Source organism: Euleptes europaea, chromosome 10 (assembly GCF_029931775.1).
Source record: "Euleptes europaea isolate rEulEur1 chromosome 10, rEulEur1.hap1, whole genome shotgun sequence".
NCBI classification, from domain to species: domain Eukaryota; kingdom Metazoa; phylum Chordata; class Lepidosauria; order Squamata; family Sphaerodactylidae; genus Euleptes; species Euleptes europaea.
Genome location: NC_079321.1, coordinates 77,453,134 through 77,470,340, shown reverse-complemented (window position 1 = coordinate 77,470,340; position 17,207 = coordinate 77,453,134). Strand labels below are relative to the sequence as shown.

The 17,207-nt window shown below is 43.7% G+C and overlaps 1 protein-coding gene across 1 annotated transcript in view; it reads right to left on the bottom strand.

Annotated features, from left to right (window-relative positions):
• Window positions 1–17,207, bottom strand: part of L3MBTL3 (L3MBTL histone methyl-lysine binding protein 3) — a 137,474-nt gene that overhangs the window by 106,600 nt on the left and 13,667 nt on the right. Inside the window, exons 4-9 of the mRNA XM_056856280.1 lie at window positions 16,104–16,239; window positions 15,711–15,786; window positions 14,335–14,426; window positions 7,380–7,484; window positions 6,655–6,790; window positions 2,621–2,712 (exon numbers count right to left, since the gene is read on the bottom strand). Of these exons, the coding sequence (XP_056712258.1) occupies window positions 2,621–2,712; window positions 6,655–6,790; window positions 7,380–7,484; window positions 14,335–14,426; window positions 15,711–15,786; window positions 16,104–16,239 (637 nt within the window). The remainder of the gene's footprint in view (window positions 1–2,620; window positions 2,713–6,654; window positions 6,791–7,379; window positions 7,485–14,334; window positions 14,427–15,710; window positions 15,787–16,103; window positions 16,240–17,207) is intronic.

Here is a 17,207-nt window from a genome sequence, read left to right as displayed (position 1 = left end):
TCAAGTGGCGTTGCCAATCACTGACCTCCTGAAAACAAAGGGTAAAGGGATTTCTGCAACGTTGCCCTCTGCCAAAATACTGTGGACTGATCAATGCCAATCCGCCTTTGTAGCCCTCAAACGGCTTTTCACTTCTGAACCTGTCCTGCAGCACCCAGATCCGAACCAAATGTTTATTGTACAAGTCGATGCGTCCGACGTAGCCATGGGGGGGCCCTTCTCCAGAGAGGACCGGACGGTCTCCTTCACCCCTGTGCCTACTTCTCGAAAAAGTTTGCGCATGCCCAATTAAACTGGCCCATTTGGGAAAAGGAGGCATCAGCCGTCCACCATGCCCTTACTCTGTGGAGACAATTCCTGGAGGGATCCAGGGTCCCCTTTGAAGTCTGGAACGATCACAAAAATCTAGCTGCCCTCACGGGGACCCATAAGTTGTCCGCAAAGCAACAGCGTTGGGCGGACTTCTTTGCTCAATTTCGTTTTGTTCTTAAACATGTGCCTGGGAAACATAACGTGCTCGCTGATGCCCTATCCAGGTTGCCTCAATACCCAGTAAAACTTGATCGGCCGACAGACTCTTTATTCACCCCTGCGCACAGAGGGGCCCTGCCCGTACTGGCCGTGCAGACCCGATCCCAAACTCGGCCCCAACCTGGAAACCGCACAGTAGCCGACAGAACATCCAACACTGACCAGCCGTCTCCCTCGCCGGCTCCTCTTGCGCCGCCTATACCCGGCGCCCCGCAGCAGCCAGTTCCCCCCCCCCAATCGCCACCAACTCCCGATCCGCCCTCTTCTGCGGGAGGGGGGGAGTGATCCTATCCAACTCCTTCTTGGACTCCCTTCGTGCTCAGTGCGTAGCCGAACGCACTGCCCAGACCCTACCCCAAGGTTTGCTTGAACAAGGTGGTTACTGGTACAAAGACTCGAAGTTATACTTGCCGAAATTACTTCGAAGAGAAGTCCTGCAGTTGGCCCATGGAGCTAAAACTGCAGGGCACTTTGGGTTCCTGAAAACCCTTCACTTATTGCGCAGACAGTTTTGGGGGGGGGGGGATGCGTTCTGATGTGGACTCCTTCATTCGTAGCTGCCCTATTTGTGCCACGGTCAAACGATCTCAAGGCAAGCCCCCGGGACTGCTGCAACCGCTAGAAATTCCCAGCAAACCCTGATCAGACTCAAGGACTGTTATGCATACTTAAATGCCTTTGAAGCTGTGTGAACCACAGCGCTGTTGTGTTCTGTAATCTCTTGCTTTTTTTCATGCTTTTATATTACCAAGTTCAAGCCAGCAAAAGCCATTGCTGTCAGCTTTTCCTTTATGCGCTGTTAACCTATTTTGACCAGTAAAAACCAGCTTCTTTGGACCTGACTGTCTCTGATGTGGTTTTTGGTTCAGATTGGGCCAAGGGCTTACAGCCTCCCCCATGGCTCCCATCACCAGAGTGAGCTCACCGATCCATAGCCAGGGAGACTTGAGCATTAGACCGTCGTCCCCTGGTATCCAGGGGAGGCCCAGGCCAAGTTCTCCTTGAGAAGGGGTTGAGAGGGGAAAAACTGCAAAGTCCCCACCTCAGGGAGCTGTCCGGGAGCATGCCGCCCCGCACAAGGCTTACCTGTCAGATGAAGGACTGGCTCAAAGTGCCACTTTTGAAGGATTTCCTGGCCAGCCAGATCACTCCCCCCGGGGGCGCTTCCACTTCCTGCCTTCCACCATTGGCAGGCCACCTAGTCGAATTCCACAGCTGCCAGGGCGAGGTAGGTGAGGCTCTCGTTGGGTGACTGGTCTGGTTGTGGGGGGAGACTGCATGGAGCTCCACTGCATGGAGTTAATACCTGGCGTAACTGCGCCATCAAAAGTGGCCGTTCCTTGGCCAAAACCACTTTGGAATGCTCCTAATGCTTGGAACGCCCACAGGAATGCCCCTTCAGGGGACGGTGGTTGCCTCTGTGGCGCTGGCATTGTCCTTGCCCTGTTTCATTCGCGCCACCGCCAGCAGCCAACTCCCACCACCAGCCTAACTTCACATACGCCGTCACCCGGCCCTTTCTGGAAGGCACAAGTGCCCCTAACACTGGCGTAAGCTCCTTCACGCCTCCTAAGTCCTTTCGGCCCCCAACCTCAGGAATGAGCTGTTAGATGAGAAAAACTGATCTACACAGAACTGTTTGCGTGCCACTGTGTGGCAAAAGTTTTTTGTATCCACCTAAGGCCTGTTCCTGCTGTATTATGTGTAGCCTCTGGAAGGGTTGTTATGGATTGCAGTGCCTCTTTTCTGAGCCATGTTTCTCTTGCAGTTTATTTCTACATCTTCTTGACATTCTAATGCTACCAAGTTCATACAAAGCAGAGCTTATGGCATGACTAACCCAAGTCACTACTGGAAGAAAGTGCTGTCTCAATGCTCATTGGGATGTCATTGTACCACAGCAAACAGCCAGGGAGTCAGTCGTGGGAAAGTGCAAACGCTTTTTCAGCTATTTTATTTAAGAGGTTACATCCCTCATTTTAGACTTGAATGGTCCAAAAACATACTGATAAGAAACTACTGTATTTTCAACAATCAGTATATTACACAGAAACAACTCTCAGCAGAGAGGAAATCGCAGAACACTTACTGTATTTTGGTTTTCAAACAAGGTTTTAGGGGCAGCTTGAGCCTTACATTTCTTCAGATATGAGTGCCAATTAAATTCATCTTCTTTATATCCTGGAGAAGCCCATGAAAGAGAATGAGAAGGAAGCTAAAATATTAATGGAACTTGAGGCACTATTATATCAATCACAGTCACCTGTCAGCTTTGCAATTCATTTTTGCTATCTGCCAAATCATCAAGCCTAGAATTAAATATTTCTTTAAAATCCTTTTCTTTTGGAATATGACGTCTGTCCCATGCTAACTTGGAATGCAAAAGCTGTTGCTTATCCTGAATGCATTAGACACTGTGGAAACAAAAACAATGATCATACCTACTTGTCTTCAAGAACTATAGCTAGTAAAGCAATTAAATGCATAGTATTTGCGGTCAGCACATACTCATGAACTATGATGAACTCTGCTAACAAGATGCAAGTCTGTCCTGCCTTATAATTTTTGAAGGAAAACAAGTTGCAGAAAGAGTTTCCCGTCTCCAAAATTCAATGACAAAAAATATTCCAAGTTTTGTTCTATCCATAGATGCACAGACAATAGCTCTATAGAAGCTGTTGAAGCAGGCTGGATTGAGAAAAATGTTGTATATTGTGTGTTATCAATTTTTCTTCTTCATGTTTTACAGTTCCTGGTGTCTATCATATATATGCTGGGTATCTATACAATAAAATTTAAAACAGGGCAATGAAGTCTAAGATAAAACCTATATAACCTTCATCCATAAAAATGTATGCCATGACACCAACCTATATAAAGCTTGTAGGGTTGCCACCCAATTAAAGAAATTTTAATTGATGAGTTTTATTAATTCCAATTAATTGCTTAAATCTGCAAATATTTGTTTATAAATAACACAATAGTTTAGAAAAAAGTTTTTATATGATGTCCACACAACTTGCATCAGACATCATGGTGATTTTAAAGAGAAGGGGCATCGCTTCTAACATAGCATATACCATCAAATGTCCTGTGTCATGCACAAAAAATATTTTTAATTACATTTTTACAGTGTTTATGGCATTTAAAAAATTGTAGGCCTTACTTCATAATTCACGACTAAACATCACCTATTCAGTAAGACAAATGCCGATAAAATGCGTACAAACAGAAAAATCTATTTAAACATGATTGTAATGGTAACTAGACAACTACCTAGTCACTCTTCTTTTAAAATATGTAATTACCAAGGAGGAAAGCCTTCTGAAAATATTTTAATCATAATTAACTACTGGCATAGCTATACTATGGACAAGACTTGCACAATACCCAATATTAAAATCCTAAATTCTGCCATAAAGAAAGACATTTTGTGGTTCTTAATTTCCATAAAAACCTGAATTGCTATACATTTGAAACTCGCATTTGACTCTTCAGAACACAGTAAAACCTGTTATAATTATTAAGCTTACAAATGTTATTTCATAAACAATCAAGAGAAAAAAATTCTGAATAAACCAAATTTTGCACCTAAATCAAAGCCCTGAGTTGTGCAAAATGTATATAGATCACGGCCCCAACTCTGTTAAACCTGTGGGAGCTTCTGGAATGTTGAGAACAGATCACATTAGGAGGTTCCAAACTGAGAACCTTCCTATGGTGGAGGCAGCTGTTTCCCAATGTGTGTTCCCTGCAAGGCCTACAAAGCTGATGCCTTCTGGCTCCCATTTCAGTGAAGCAGAGAAAAGCCAGGGCTGGTTCCTTGGTTTGGGTAAGAAACCATTGTGTGCACAAGGAAAAACAGATGGGGTACTGCTGCTACTTTCCTTTTCTTTTTCAAGCTCCCATGACCCAAAAGTCTTGAGCAGTAAATGGGGAGCCTTTATTTCTTTAAGCAAAATATGGTGGAGAGACACTTGGCCACCACCAGTGTTGTTCTTTGATCTCTATCCACCAGCAAAAAGGGGACTATTTTATCTTTTGTTATGGTGGCAGGTAATTTAAGTAAAATAGGGTAATCCATTGATCACGATAAGAATTGCATTGGGGACATTCCAACATCACATGAAACAGTGTGTCAACTCTCTTCAGATCACACAAAGTCTATCTGAATAAGGTAAGTTATCGTATCTTCCATTTAACACCACCGAAGGAGCAGCGTTCAAACGAGTGAGCATAAAAACTCTGTGGTAACAAGGGACTGTTAGGTTGCTAAAATAAGCTGGGGTTCGCAGAGATGGAAGGATACCCCAAAATTGGGTAGAACATACTCTCCAAGCATGCATTATAGAGCTGGATGTCAGGCCTAACCTGAACAGGAACTGCCAGGCAAGGTCCGATTGAAGATGTTATGCTTACTGCAGGTGCTGGCCAAGGTCAGCTGTAGAAACTGCCAACTTGTGTTTTGACTCTGGACTCTGTGTGAATCTTGCCTCAAGGGGAGGGAGGTTCTCATGGCATCCAATGCTTTTGATTTCATATATACCCTGTACCATGCTCTTAGTTCTCATTAGTGCCATCTTGCTTCTAGCTGCTGTAAACCTATGGATCTTCCAATAAATCAACTCTTTTGGACTACTTGTCTATGGATGTTGTTTATGGGATTGTCATGGGACAAGTGCTCACACTGGAATTATCTAATTTTTTAAATATAATTATTGATGGTTAATATAGATTCTCTTTTTCCATACTTAATAAGATATCCTTAGGTTTGATAATTTCTTATCAATTTCTTGCATCCAGCGGGAGCAGAACTGGTCTTTACTTTGCAGATAAGGCCATCCTTTTCAATTGAAAATATGACCTTTACAGTCCATTCCTGAGATTTCGGTAGCCAGGGACGGATTCGCCTCCAAAGCCATTTCCCAGCTGCCAAAATGTCAAAAAAAGCCTTTTAGAGGCTTTGTGTTTTTTAAATGGGGCTTTTCGCCCATTGAAAACAGTGAGGCTGCGCATGCTAAAAAGCAGGCACAGCCTCACTGTTTGTCCCAATGGCATACTCAGGGTGAAAGGGGACAGGAGGCTGCCTACAGGCAGCTCTGCCCCCCTGGCACACCCCGGGAACGCCCCCTGGGATGCTGGAACGCCCCCCAGAATGCTGGCACAAGTCTTTACATCAGAGGGCGGCACTGCCGCAGCAGCGCCAGGAGACTGGCATCTGGGCCTCCCTGCTGGCGGCTGTGCTATCCTGCATGGTGCAAGTGGCCCCTTCCTGGCCTCCTGAGGACTTTCGTCCTTGGAGGTCAAGAATGCACTGTTAATCTATGTTTGAAGGCTTGTAGCCATGCTTTCGTTTCAATAGAACCTTGGCCTAATTCTAACCTTAAACTTACTCCAGCTACACATCTTGGGGTCCCTGCAATTTGCCACAAAAACTGACATAATGGGAGGTCAACAATCTCATTGACCTGAAGAATCCATATTGAAGCACCATATAAAAGCTGTGGGATAATTTTCATGTTAAACACTTGTAATCCCCCTGGAATATATTTACCTCCCTTATGGAAAAAGAAATGTTAAATCGCTGCCACCAAAGGTTGAATTTTTTTGGTTATAAATTTAAGATGGGGTTTCCAGTTAAGGTTAGAGTTAAAAATCACGCCGAAGTATGGAAATCTGGAGACTTGTTTTAACTGATTACCATCAAAAACTGCTGATACTATTAAGAGCTGGTTAACAAAATTACAAAAAAGAAAGAAGCAACTTGCTGTAGGAAATGTAGCATACAGAATGATATGCACACAACAGCTTGTGGGTGTAAAAGCTTCCACTCTTCCCCACCATTTGCACATCTTTTCAAGGAGTTGCTGTCCTCATAAAACTGAATATTGAAAATCAAATATCATAAAATTGATACTAGTGTTTCAAATGTTTCAGAATTCAATAATTTTCAGTACAAAAAATATGAATAGAAAATGAATATTCTTAATTGTTCCACAACTAGAACTTGTAACATGCGTACCAATTTACTACTAGTGTGCCTCAAATCCCTTTCCGCATATTGTTCACTATATATATGCAAAGCAAAGGAAAATGCCTAACAATTAATAGGTAAAATAATACCTTTTGGTGGATGAAGCTTGTGTCCTGTTTTCTCACACCAACCAACTGGGTGAATGTCAGAAGAATCAGCATTCACCCAAAAATCATAACAATCCGGGTATTCATCAAAGTGAAGTCTGATTCTATAGCCACAAACCTAGAACAGTAACAGGCAAAAACATATATTCAAGTGTTAGCAAAATACTCTTTTTAAAATACTATAACCAAAAACAACCAGAAGAATTCTGAAAACAGTATACAACTCCAGTGGGTAGCACAGAGATAACTTTGTTCTTTGAAGGGGCGGGATTTAGCACCTGAAGACAAAATGTCAACCACAATGGGAAAAGAACATGAAAACATAATTCAGTAGTGTGAGCACATCAATATACATTTGCATCAGGATTAACTAGGTTTATATACAGTTTATAAATGGTAAATTTGTTATTTCTTTTCTGAAACAATTGTCATCTTATAGCTCCCCATTGCCAATGTGAGCCCAATAATTGTTTAGTAGGTTTGTTTTCCTATTGACTACAATAATACTTTACTAGTATTCTCTGCTTGGTATCAATGTTGTTTCTGCATGGTTCTTTTGTATTTTTTATTTTACTCACTATGGTAACCCAATTTGGGGGTGTGTGCAAATGATTGTGAAAAGAAGGTTTTTTGGCCCCTTACTTATTTCCTTCATAGAATTGTGCCAAGAAGTACTAAGCCCCAATACCCACAGCTCTTATACTCACCTCAGCCACTGTAACGACGCAGTACATTGACTGGTGTTCAGGATCCACTCCTTCTAGTTTCATTCCAACTTTAAATGAATTTTTGTTGTATGGGAAGGACTGGTACTGAAATGTTAGGTTTTGTTATTTATTCATTTAAATATTACTATATTTCCAGAATAAGCAGTTCTACAGTTAATACACTAAAGATAGGCTAATATTTCAAGGTATGATGGCTCTTCTGCCAGTAAACAGATTCAGCTGATCTTTAAAACAAGCCAGAAATAGCCCCAGGGAACAGTTAGGCCTTCAGTTCTTGAGAAAACCACAATTAACCCAATGCCTAAACTGCACAGAATTATTCTTAACTGACATACAAAGAGGAAGGGAAATAAAACAGGCTGTGTACAGCAGTTTGCGGCTCGTGGGTCTCTTCTTCCCTTAGTGACAGGACCTGGACATCAGTTAAAGAGCATAAGAAGTATCCCTTAGAGCATAAAGGATTTGGGGGGGGGGGGAAGTGCCACCTCTTTTTCCATTGCCATATGAGAAACCTGCACCATGGCTAAATCTTCCTTATGTCACTTGAACTCTTCATCCAGGTGGGTAATAAAGCATAAAGCACAAGAATTTTCCAAGGCAGATACACTCTAAGCTAAAGAAAATAAAATTGATAAAATATTTTGTGCTTACTGAAATTGGGTGGAAAGTGGAATAGATTATCTATGCAGTTCCCCCCTCCCCAGGAGTAATCTTATAAACAATATCCTACATTGCCACTGACCCATAGAGAAGTTATAGTGAATGAATTCTGATAATTTTTCCATGTGCATGCCACCATAATTGCATTCGCTGCACTGAAAATATAACTGACGTAATGAGAAAACACTGAAAATGTTGGCTCTGCCATGCTGTACGTCATAGGTTCAGGCAAGCCAGTCCCTAAATTGGGACAGGAAATAATAGCTTGCAGGGTTGTAGTAAAAATTTAAAAGATGGGATTGGTTTCCACCTAACATTTCACAAGGGAGAGATAATTTTCACCAATTCCCCCATTCTGCAGTAGACTTTCAAGTACCCCAGCTATTTCTGTGGGTCCTCATCTCTCAGAGGCACAATTTCAAGGGAGGCAGAATTCCGGGCTGCTAAAGGATGGGGGAGCTAGGGAGGTCACACTTCTGTGGACACAGAATTTTTAGGTGAGATCGAAGCCATAATGTGTTTTGAAAAATCCTAAAAGTGCTGTATGACGCACACTCTTTGATATCCTACTCTCTCAGCCTGACTGTATCGCTGAGGGAAAGCGTTAGCCTGAGTGTATTTGTGAGGAGATTATTTTCCTTCTCCTCCAGTCCCACACCTGTATTTACCTCAGAGAGAAATTTGACACAAGAGACTTCTTAACTTTAACAAACAGAACAGGGAAGTTTACTGAACAGAACTCACAAGATGGATTCTTAAGGAAACGGCAAAATCGGAGGGAAAACTCAAGGTCACATATATTTACACAAGATTACTTCAGATAAATTACTTCAATTTGCAAGACTTGAGCAAGGCTGTCAAAGATAGGACATTTTGGAGGACATTGATTCACAGGGTTGGAAGCGACTTGACGGCACTTAACACACACACTTCAGAGAGATAGCTTAGTGCAGATGTTATTCAAGTTGTCTTTATCTTAGATGTTTTCACAAGTTACGTTTCTTCAGTTCTTAGTTTTCAAGCCTAGTTCTGTCCCTCAGAGCCCTTCGCAGACTCAGATTCACAGACTCTGTTCCCAGCCTGGCTCACAGGAGCAGAGGAGGGACTTTGAATCCCTTTCTCTCCTCAGAGAACTTCCGGAAGTATGGGGAAATATCCCAAAACCCCTCTTCCAGTTCTCACCGACTACCCCACCACCAGTGGCAGTAATCGTCCACACCACCCTGCCTCCGGAACAGCTCTGCCCCAGAGACTAATTCCCCTTTGTGACCTGAGAACGGGCCCTGTTTCACCCATTTCTCACTCCTGTCACTTCCACAGGTTGCATGCTCTACTAGCTTAGGCTTTAACAGAGCCCCTCAGGTTCCACAGAGTACAGTCGCACTTCTGCTCAGTCTCGCTACCAAGCTCAGAATCTATCTCAGCCTCCTCTCAGGCTGGTTACAAATCTTAGACTCTTCTCTCAGCCTCCTCTCAGGCTGGCGACCAAGCTTCGAAACCCTTTCTGTCCCTCAGAGTTCAGAGTGTCAGCTTTTTGGCTTGGCCCACTCTTGGTTTCTGTGAGCTTGCTGCAGATTAACCCCTTGCCTGTCACATGCTAAATAAGCTTAAATATTATTAACTGGGACTGCACACTGCTGTCCACAAGAGCCCAACCTTCTATGGATTAAATTCTTCTTTCCCCACCCCCTCATCATCTGCCAGCCTCCACTACAGTTAACTCTCATCTCAGCATCACCACTGACTGGTTATGGCTAACTAATGAGCCATAATTAAAACTACTACTGTAACAGAAACTGAAGTATAGATAAGGCCTTCTATGTATTTTGCAGTTAACTCAGACTTCAATTTTTCTTAGCTTTGTGCACAAGAAAATTCAAAAACTATTTGTGGGATCTGGATGCATTTAATTGTGCGTAAGACTGAAGCACTACACAACATTTTCTCTTGGTCATTATCCTCCAGGTTCGCCATTGAACTGCAAAGAAATCTGTCACATAAGAATCAATTATATCCCCAGCAGCTTAATTATACTACACATCATTCTCAATTATATTGAAATAGGGTTGAACAGCACCAAAAATAGATCTGTAAGGAGACAAAAATAGTTGCAAAATCATGCACAGAAATTACTATAAATTATACAAAATTGAGACAGCCTGAACTTTTTGCAAAATTATGGGTTTTATGATCTGTAGCTCCCAACATAAAAAGCTCATCCCTCTGATTTAAGCACAAAATTATGGTATATAGCTATAATTTTAACAGCAACAAAAACATAAATGTCAACTATTGTCCTATTACTGTGTAAGTTGGGGGCACCGCCCACCGAGCTCTTTCCCTTTTCCTCCATCCTGCCAACGACGCGCTCCCCTACCTGAGCCAGCCTCAGAAAGGGAACAGACCCTGGAGACACCTTTCTCCTGTTTCAGCCTGCCCAGAATATCTACCTACTGGTCTCTCTGGGTCAGGCTTCAGTCCACTCTTCTCCCCGGCATGGCTCATTCTGAAGCCTTTTATCCCTCTCTCTCCCCCTTCAATCCCAGCCCCCAGCCCTTTCACCCAGGTGTTTCCTTTCCCTCTGTGCCTCTTTTAACCCATAGTTGTCTGAGCCTGGATCTGGCTCTCCCTGTCCTCCTTGTGAGCCATCTTGCCCAGCTCTGCTGGCCTTCCCTCGCTCCCTCCACCTGGGACCTTGCCTCCCAGGTGTAGGCATTCAGCAGCTTCTCCTCCCTGCTTGGCAGCCAGTGCTTTTGCAGGGCTGCTGGCCTTGCCAAGAAGGTTTCTGCTGCTGCACCTTCCACTGAGGCGGCAAGGGGCCAGGGCCGGTATCCTCCTGGACTGTGGGTGCTGTGGGTGACTGCTCTTGCTCCCCAGCATGTACGTGGGGCTGGGGTTTTCTGGCAGGGGCTGGCAGAGGAAGCCAGGAAGGCCTCCATGCCTGGGCTGTTGGCTTTGAAGGCTGGGATGAACTCTGACGTCGTGGCAGAGACCACAGCATCTGAGTCCGTTCCTGGACACGCCCCCCTTAGAAGAAGTTTGTTGTCATCGAAGATCCAAGAGAGGAAGTCCACATTGAGGTGATGCCGTCCTTTGTCATGACATACAGTAAAACTGAAAGGTAAGAGTGCCCAAAACCACCTCATGACCAGGGTCTTGTGGTTCTTCTGAGTCCGTTCCCGGGCACACTGTTAGGTGGATTTGTAACTGGTTGACAGATCGCACCCAAAGAGTGCTTGTTAATGGTTCCTTACCCACTTGAAGAGGATTGACTAGTAGAGTGCCTCAGGGATCTGTCCTGGGCTCTGTGTTGTTCAACATCTTTATAAATGATTTGGATGAAGGAATAAAGGGGATGCTTATTAAATTTGAAGACAATACTAAATTGGGAGGGGTAGCAAATAAGGTAGAAAACAGATGATGACAAGATGATCTTGACAGGCTGGAGAATTGGGCTAAAACTAATAAACTACATTTCAACAGATATAAATGTAAAGTTCTGCGTTTAGGCAGAAAAAATCAAATGCATAATTATAGGATGGCGGAGACTTGTCTTAACAGTAGTGTGTGCGAAAAGGATCTGGGGGTCTTAGTAGACCAAACACTGAACATGAGTCAGCAGTGTGATTTGGTAGCTAAAAAGGCAAATGCGATGTTGGGCTGCATCAACGGAAGTATAGTGACCAGATCACATGAAGTGATGGTATCGCTTTACTCTGCTCTGGTTAGACCTGACCTAGAGTATTGTGTCCAGTTTTGGGCACCGCAATTTAAGAGGGATGTAGACAAGCTGGAACGTGTCCAGATGAGGGCAACAAAGATGGGGAGGGGTCTGGAGACCAAGTCCTATGAGGAAAGGCTGAAGGAGCTGGGTATGTTTAGCACGGAGAGGAGATGACTGAGAGGTGATATGATAACCATCTTCAAGTATTTGGGCTGTCATATAGAGGATGTTTTCTGTTGCCTCAGAAGGTCGGACCAGAACCAATGGGTTGAAATTAAATCTAAAGAGTTTCCGTCTAGACATTAGGAAGAACTTTCTAACAGTTAGAGTGGTTCTTCAGTGGAACAGGCTTCTTTGGAAGGTGGTAGGTGCTCCTTCTTCGGAGATTTTTAAGCAGAGACTAGATGGCCATCTGTCAACAATGCTGATTCTATGACCTTAGGCAGATCATGAGAGGAGGGCAGGTTTACATCAGAGTTTGGCTCTCGGGGCCCTTTCTTGCATGCCCAGGGTAGTGCCAATAGCCATTTTGGGGTCAGGAAGCAATTTTTCTCCAGGCCAGATTGGCCAGTAATCCTGGAGGGGTTTTTGTTTTTGTTGTTGCAATCTTCTGGGCGTGGAGCAGGGGCCCCTGGGTGTGTGGAGGGGAGGTAGTTGTGAATTTCCTGCATTGTGCAGCAGGTTGGACTAGATGACACTGGTGGTCCCTTCCAACTCTATGATTCTATGAAGTATTACGTGTTTGTTCTTAACTATTTATAACAATTATTTTCTGTATTTGCTCTAGATCAGGGGTGTCAAACCCCAGGCCCGCAGGCCGGATCTGCACCCCGGAGGGCTGTTCTCCGGCCCCCGAGCCGAGGCAGCAAGCCCCCACTCCCTTTGTAAGTTTCTTAGGGACGCGGCGGCCCACTCGGCCAGCCAGTGACCTCGCCCCATCCTTTCCAGGCACAGCAAGGCCCAAGCAGCCCCGCTGCCCCCCCTCCCATGCACTCACCTTGCCCTGTCTTTCCCGGCCACAGCGAGGCCCGCGCCCACCTTGCTGCGGCCGGGAAAGACGGAGCGAAGTGAATGCGTGGGGGGGGGGAGCGGGGCTGCTCGGGCCTTGCTGAGGCTGGAAAGGACGGGGCGAGGTTCGCGGAGAAGGAGGCAGTGAGGGGTGCAAGACACAGCCACCCTGGAGGGAAGGGAGCCCAACGGCCCCTGTGCGCTCCTCCAGCCCTGCAGACCCGCCTTGGCCGCGCCGGCAGTGGCAGCCCAGAGCGTGCCCCCAGCCTCACCTCGCTGCTCCTGGACGGCGCCCCCCGGAGGACCCCAGGAGATGAGGGCAGCGCTGCAGAGCTCGGAGGGGCCAGTCGCTGGGATGGGGGGGTACTGGAGGGGAGCTGGTTGGATGGGCATCTGGGGCGGCACCTATTGGACGGGGCTGCCTGATTTCCAGCCCGGCGCTTGCCCACTTTCCTTTCCTTCCTTCTTTCTTTCCTTCCTTCTTTTCTCTCCTTCTTTCCTTCTTTCTCTCCTTTTTTTCCTTCCTTCTCTCCTTCTTTCCTTCCTTCTTTCTCTCCTTCCTTCTTTCTTTCTTTCTCTTTCTCTCCTTCCTTCCTTCTTTTTTCTTTCCTTCTTTCTCTCCTTCCTTCTTTCCTTCCTTCCTTCTTTCTCTCCTTCTTTCTTTCCTTCCTTCTTTCTCTCCTTTCCTTCCTATGAGACTTGAATGGGGGGGGGAGAACAGCAGCAGTTTGGCTGGGTGGGGGCTGTTTAGGGGCATGGCAGAGAGTTATGGGACCTACAAGTTAATCTGCATAGAGGTGAAAGGGGTTTTATAGAATGTTGTTGTTATTATTATTAATAATAATACCATGGACCCTTAAAGTTGGGGGAAAGGAAAAGGATGCTAAGTGTTTCCCCAACTTTAAAGCTCGATGGTATGCGACACAGCTTGTGGGGCTGGACAAGAATTGTGGGTCAGGTAGCAATTTTCCTCCAGGCCAGATTGGCCAGGGATCTTGGAGGGTTCCCCCCCACACACCTTCTAGGCATGGAGTAGAGGTCACTGGCATGTGTGTGTGTGGGTGGGAGTGTATAGTTGAGAATTTCTTGCATTGGGCAGGGGGTTGGACTAGATGGCCCTCTGAACAAATGAGTTCAACACCCCTGCTCTAGATGTTTCAACACAGTGTTTAAAGACAATGTGTTACAATGCGTCACAGGTCTTCTCATTGCATACTCAACATCACGGGCCAACTATAGATGCGGATGGTGTACATACACATGATGAGGAGAAACAGGTGTATATTCCCAATTTGAGGATACATCAGAGAGTCTGCCTGTGGGGGGCCTGCCTGTGGGGAAGCTGTGTAAGCTTCTTTTTAATACAAATTCAGAAAAAAGTATACCATTAGTCAACCAAGGTCACTTCCATCTCTTCTGACTAGAGTAGCTCTCAGTATCTGGACACAACACCTATATTTAGATATTTTCAAATTTATACTAAATAAAAGATCAAAGCTACTTCCAAGAGACAGCCAGCTAAAACTTTAGAGGGCAGCGTACCTCTTTAAAAATCTTAGGAGGTGCAGCTATAGCCTTTTCTTCTTCCAAGTATGATGACCAACTCCATGCTTTCTTTTCCTTTGACATTAAAGCTGAAATTAGAAATTAACAGCTTTATCTATGCACACAGGGGCAGTTTTGCAATAAATTATAGGCATAAATCACTGGAAATTATTTATTTAAGGTAGGTTTGCCTTGACCTGGAAAGCCTCATGCTAGCCTGATCTGTCAGATCTCAGAAGCTAAGCAGGGTCGGCCTGATTAGTATTTGGGTGGGAGACCTCCAAGGAAAACCAAGGTCGTGACACAGAGGCAGGCAATGGCAAACCACCACTGAACATGTCATGCCTTGAAAATCTTATGGGGTCCCCATAAGTTGACTGTGACATGACAGCAAAAAAAAGTAGTTCAGTCAATTAGAGAGCTCTTCTAATATCATCTCATACACTTCTGAGATATGGCTGATTTACATGTTCTGCCTTTAAACTGAAGAGCAGAGCTACATTTTGCTTAATGTTTATAAATAACTAACAAAGATAAATGGTTACTGTGAAAGGGAAAATCCTTGCCAGTAATCAAGCAACTTAATTATCCTAATCACATTTATATTTCTACTTTAAAATCTCCTGCAGAAAGGTATTAATAGAGGTCAAGTGTAAATGAAACTATTAGACAAAATAAAACTTTTAAAGACAATACCCAGAGCTTTTACTTTTACAAAATACAGAGTAGTTGCTGTATCACAAATGGATTAGGATCTCATGTCACAGCAAATAGCAGGCCACTCCCTACAAAAGATTATCACAGATTACATCTTTGGGTATAGGCCCAACTAGGTATTACCTCTGAACCGAAATGCCCATTGGGGGAGCTATCTGGGGTTTTAAGCTTTTATTATATGTTTTAAATGCTGCCATATTTATGTGTTTTATGTTTATTGCATTAACTATTGGAAGCCATCCTGAGCCCAGTGGTGCCAGGGAGTATAACTGTAATAAATGTAATAATAATACTAAATAATAAATAAATGTAATAAAAACAAATAAATACTTGCCCCACTGTTGGGCTGTATGTGCTGCAGTCAATACATGAGCAGCCCCACAGTGGGGCAAATAGCCCCCATGTCGCAGCTGTTTTGGCTTGGGAAAATGCTGCAGGAGAAAAGGCTGAACTCCCTCCCTTCTCCACACCACACTCCCGAGCCAAATTAGGCCCTGGCAAGGTTGGGAACGTTAAGTTCCCCAACTGCATGACTTTCTGTAAAAACTACAGTTAGGTCAGGGATACAATTATTTATACTCCACCTCCAGGGGAGGGTGGAGTATAAATAAAAGATAACCATGATGATACCAATGAAATGTCACAAACAGACTTACTTTGTTTTAAAATCGCCATCTCTCTTTTCCTTTTCCTTGTAGCTCTCTGAGAAGCTCTTAGTATCCTCCCTTCATCCTAAATTGCAAAATTAGACAATTACTAAATTTATCTTAGCAGTAGACCAAAGGGTAAAGTTGAATCATTTATTCATGACCTCACAGACACTTACCATGTTGTAATAATACAATCGATAATGAAGAGTTAAACATATACGAATAAACATAAATTAGTATTTTACAAAGATAGCATCTATTTACATTTTGACTGTTCCAGAATTATCCCACCCTGCAACCTTAAAAGATAAAATTTGACTCAATTTGAATGATTTAAAAATGAATTAAGATCTATAACTTCAGAACAGTTAAGCTATTAGCCCATCAGACAGTCCATACTATTTCATTTTTTTCCTTCTCTTCTCTGTCTTGCACACATTCTCCCTTTGGGGGTGATTTGTCTTTTCTTTTTTGAGTGCCCTTAGAATATTCGTCACCGTTGAATTCTGATACTTCTTTGTCTTCTTTTTGTTCTCTAGAATTAAAATGAAATTACAATGTCTACATTAATTTCTTCCATTTATAGAAAGCAAAAAAGTGGCAATGACACTGAAGACTAAATGTAAACAAAACCCAAAATGTCTGTTTCTAAAGATACAATTAAAATGACGAGTGCTAAAAATGTAAATATGAGATACTACAGAAACTACAAAAGGGAAAGTTGACAGCATTCACTGAACAGATTTAGCCAGATTTAAACTGTGCCTTTCCGCTGTCATTAAAAGCAATAATTTCAACTATTTAAAACATTGGTGCACCTTAAAGAAAAGAAAGAACTAATAAACTTTAATATTAACAAAATGCAGCTAAAATAATAAACTGAACCTCTATGAACCATGAAAAATATAAACTAATATGAGAAAAATCTCAGCAAAAGAAACTACTGAAATACAACACAAATGAAAGCATGGAATCAGTATTCTATGGTGATTAGATTAACTTCATTTATGTGTTACCGAAACAAAGGAAACCTAGGCAGAATGATTTAAATCAAGTTTCCCATTTTGAAATTCATGCATTTCTTGAGCAAGCACACATGATAAAACAGAGTTGCACTTACCTGTAACTGGTATTCATCGAGGTACTCGGTGCAGACACACATTGGGACTGCGTTTGTGCGCAGGCCAGCCTTTGGAAGGTTTTTTCTAGCTGTTAGCCTATCAGGGGGCACCCCTCTCTAGGAGCGAGAGGGACAGCTTCCCGCCGAAACTGTCATGTGTCTCCTGGCAGGCATGCCCCATTCCCCTCAATTGCTGCCTGCCGCTGCCAGCCCACAACAGGATAGAGATGGCAGTAAGAGAGCTCACAGCAGGGCAAGATGGTGGGTATGTGTGTCTGCACCGAGTTTCTCGATGAACACCAGTTACAGGTAAGTGCAACTTGGTTTTCATCTTTGGTATCGGTGCAGCCCCACATTGGGATTCTAGCAACCAACTCACATGT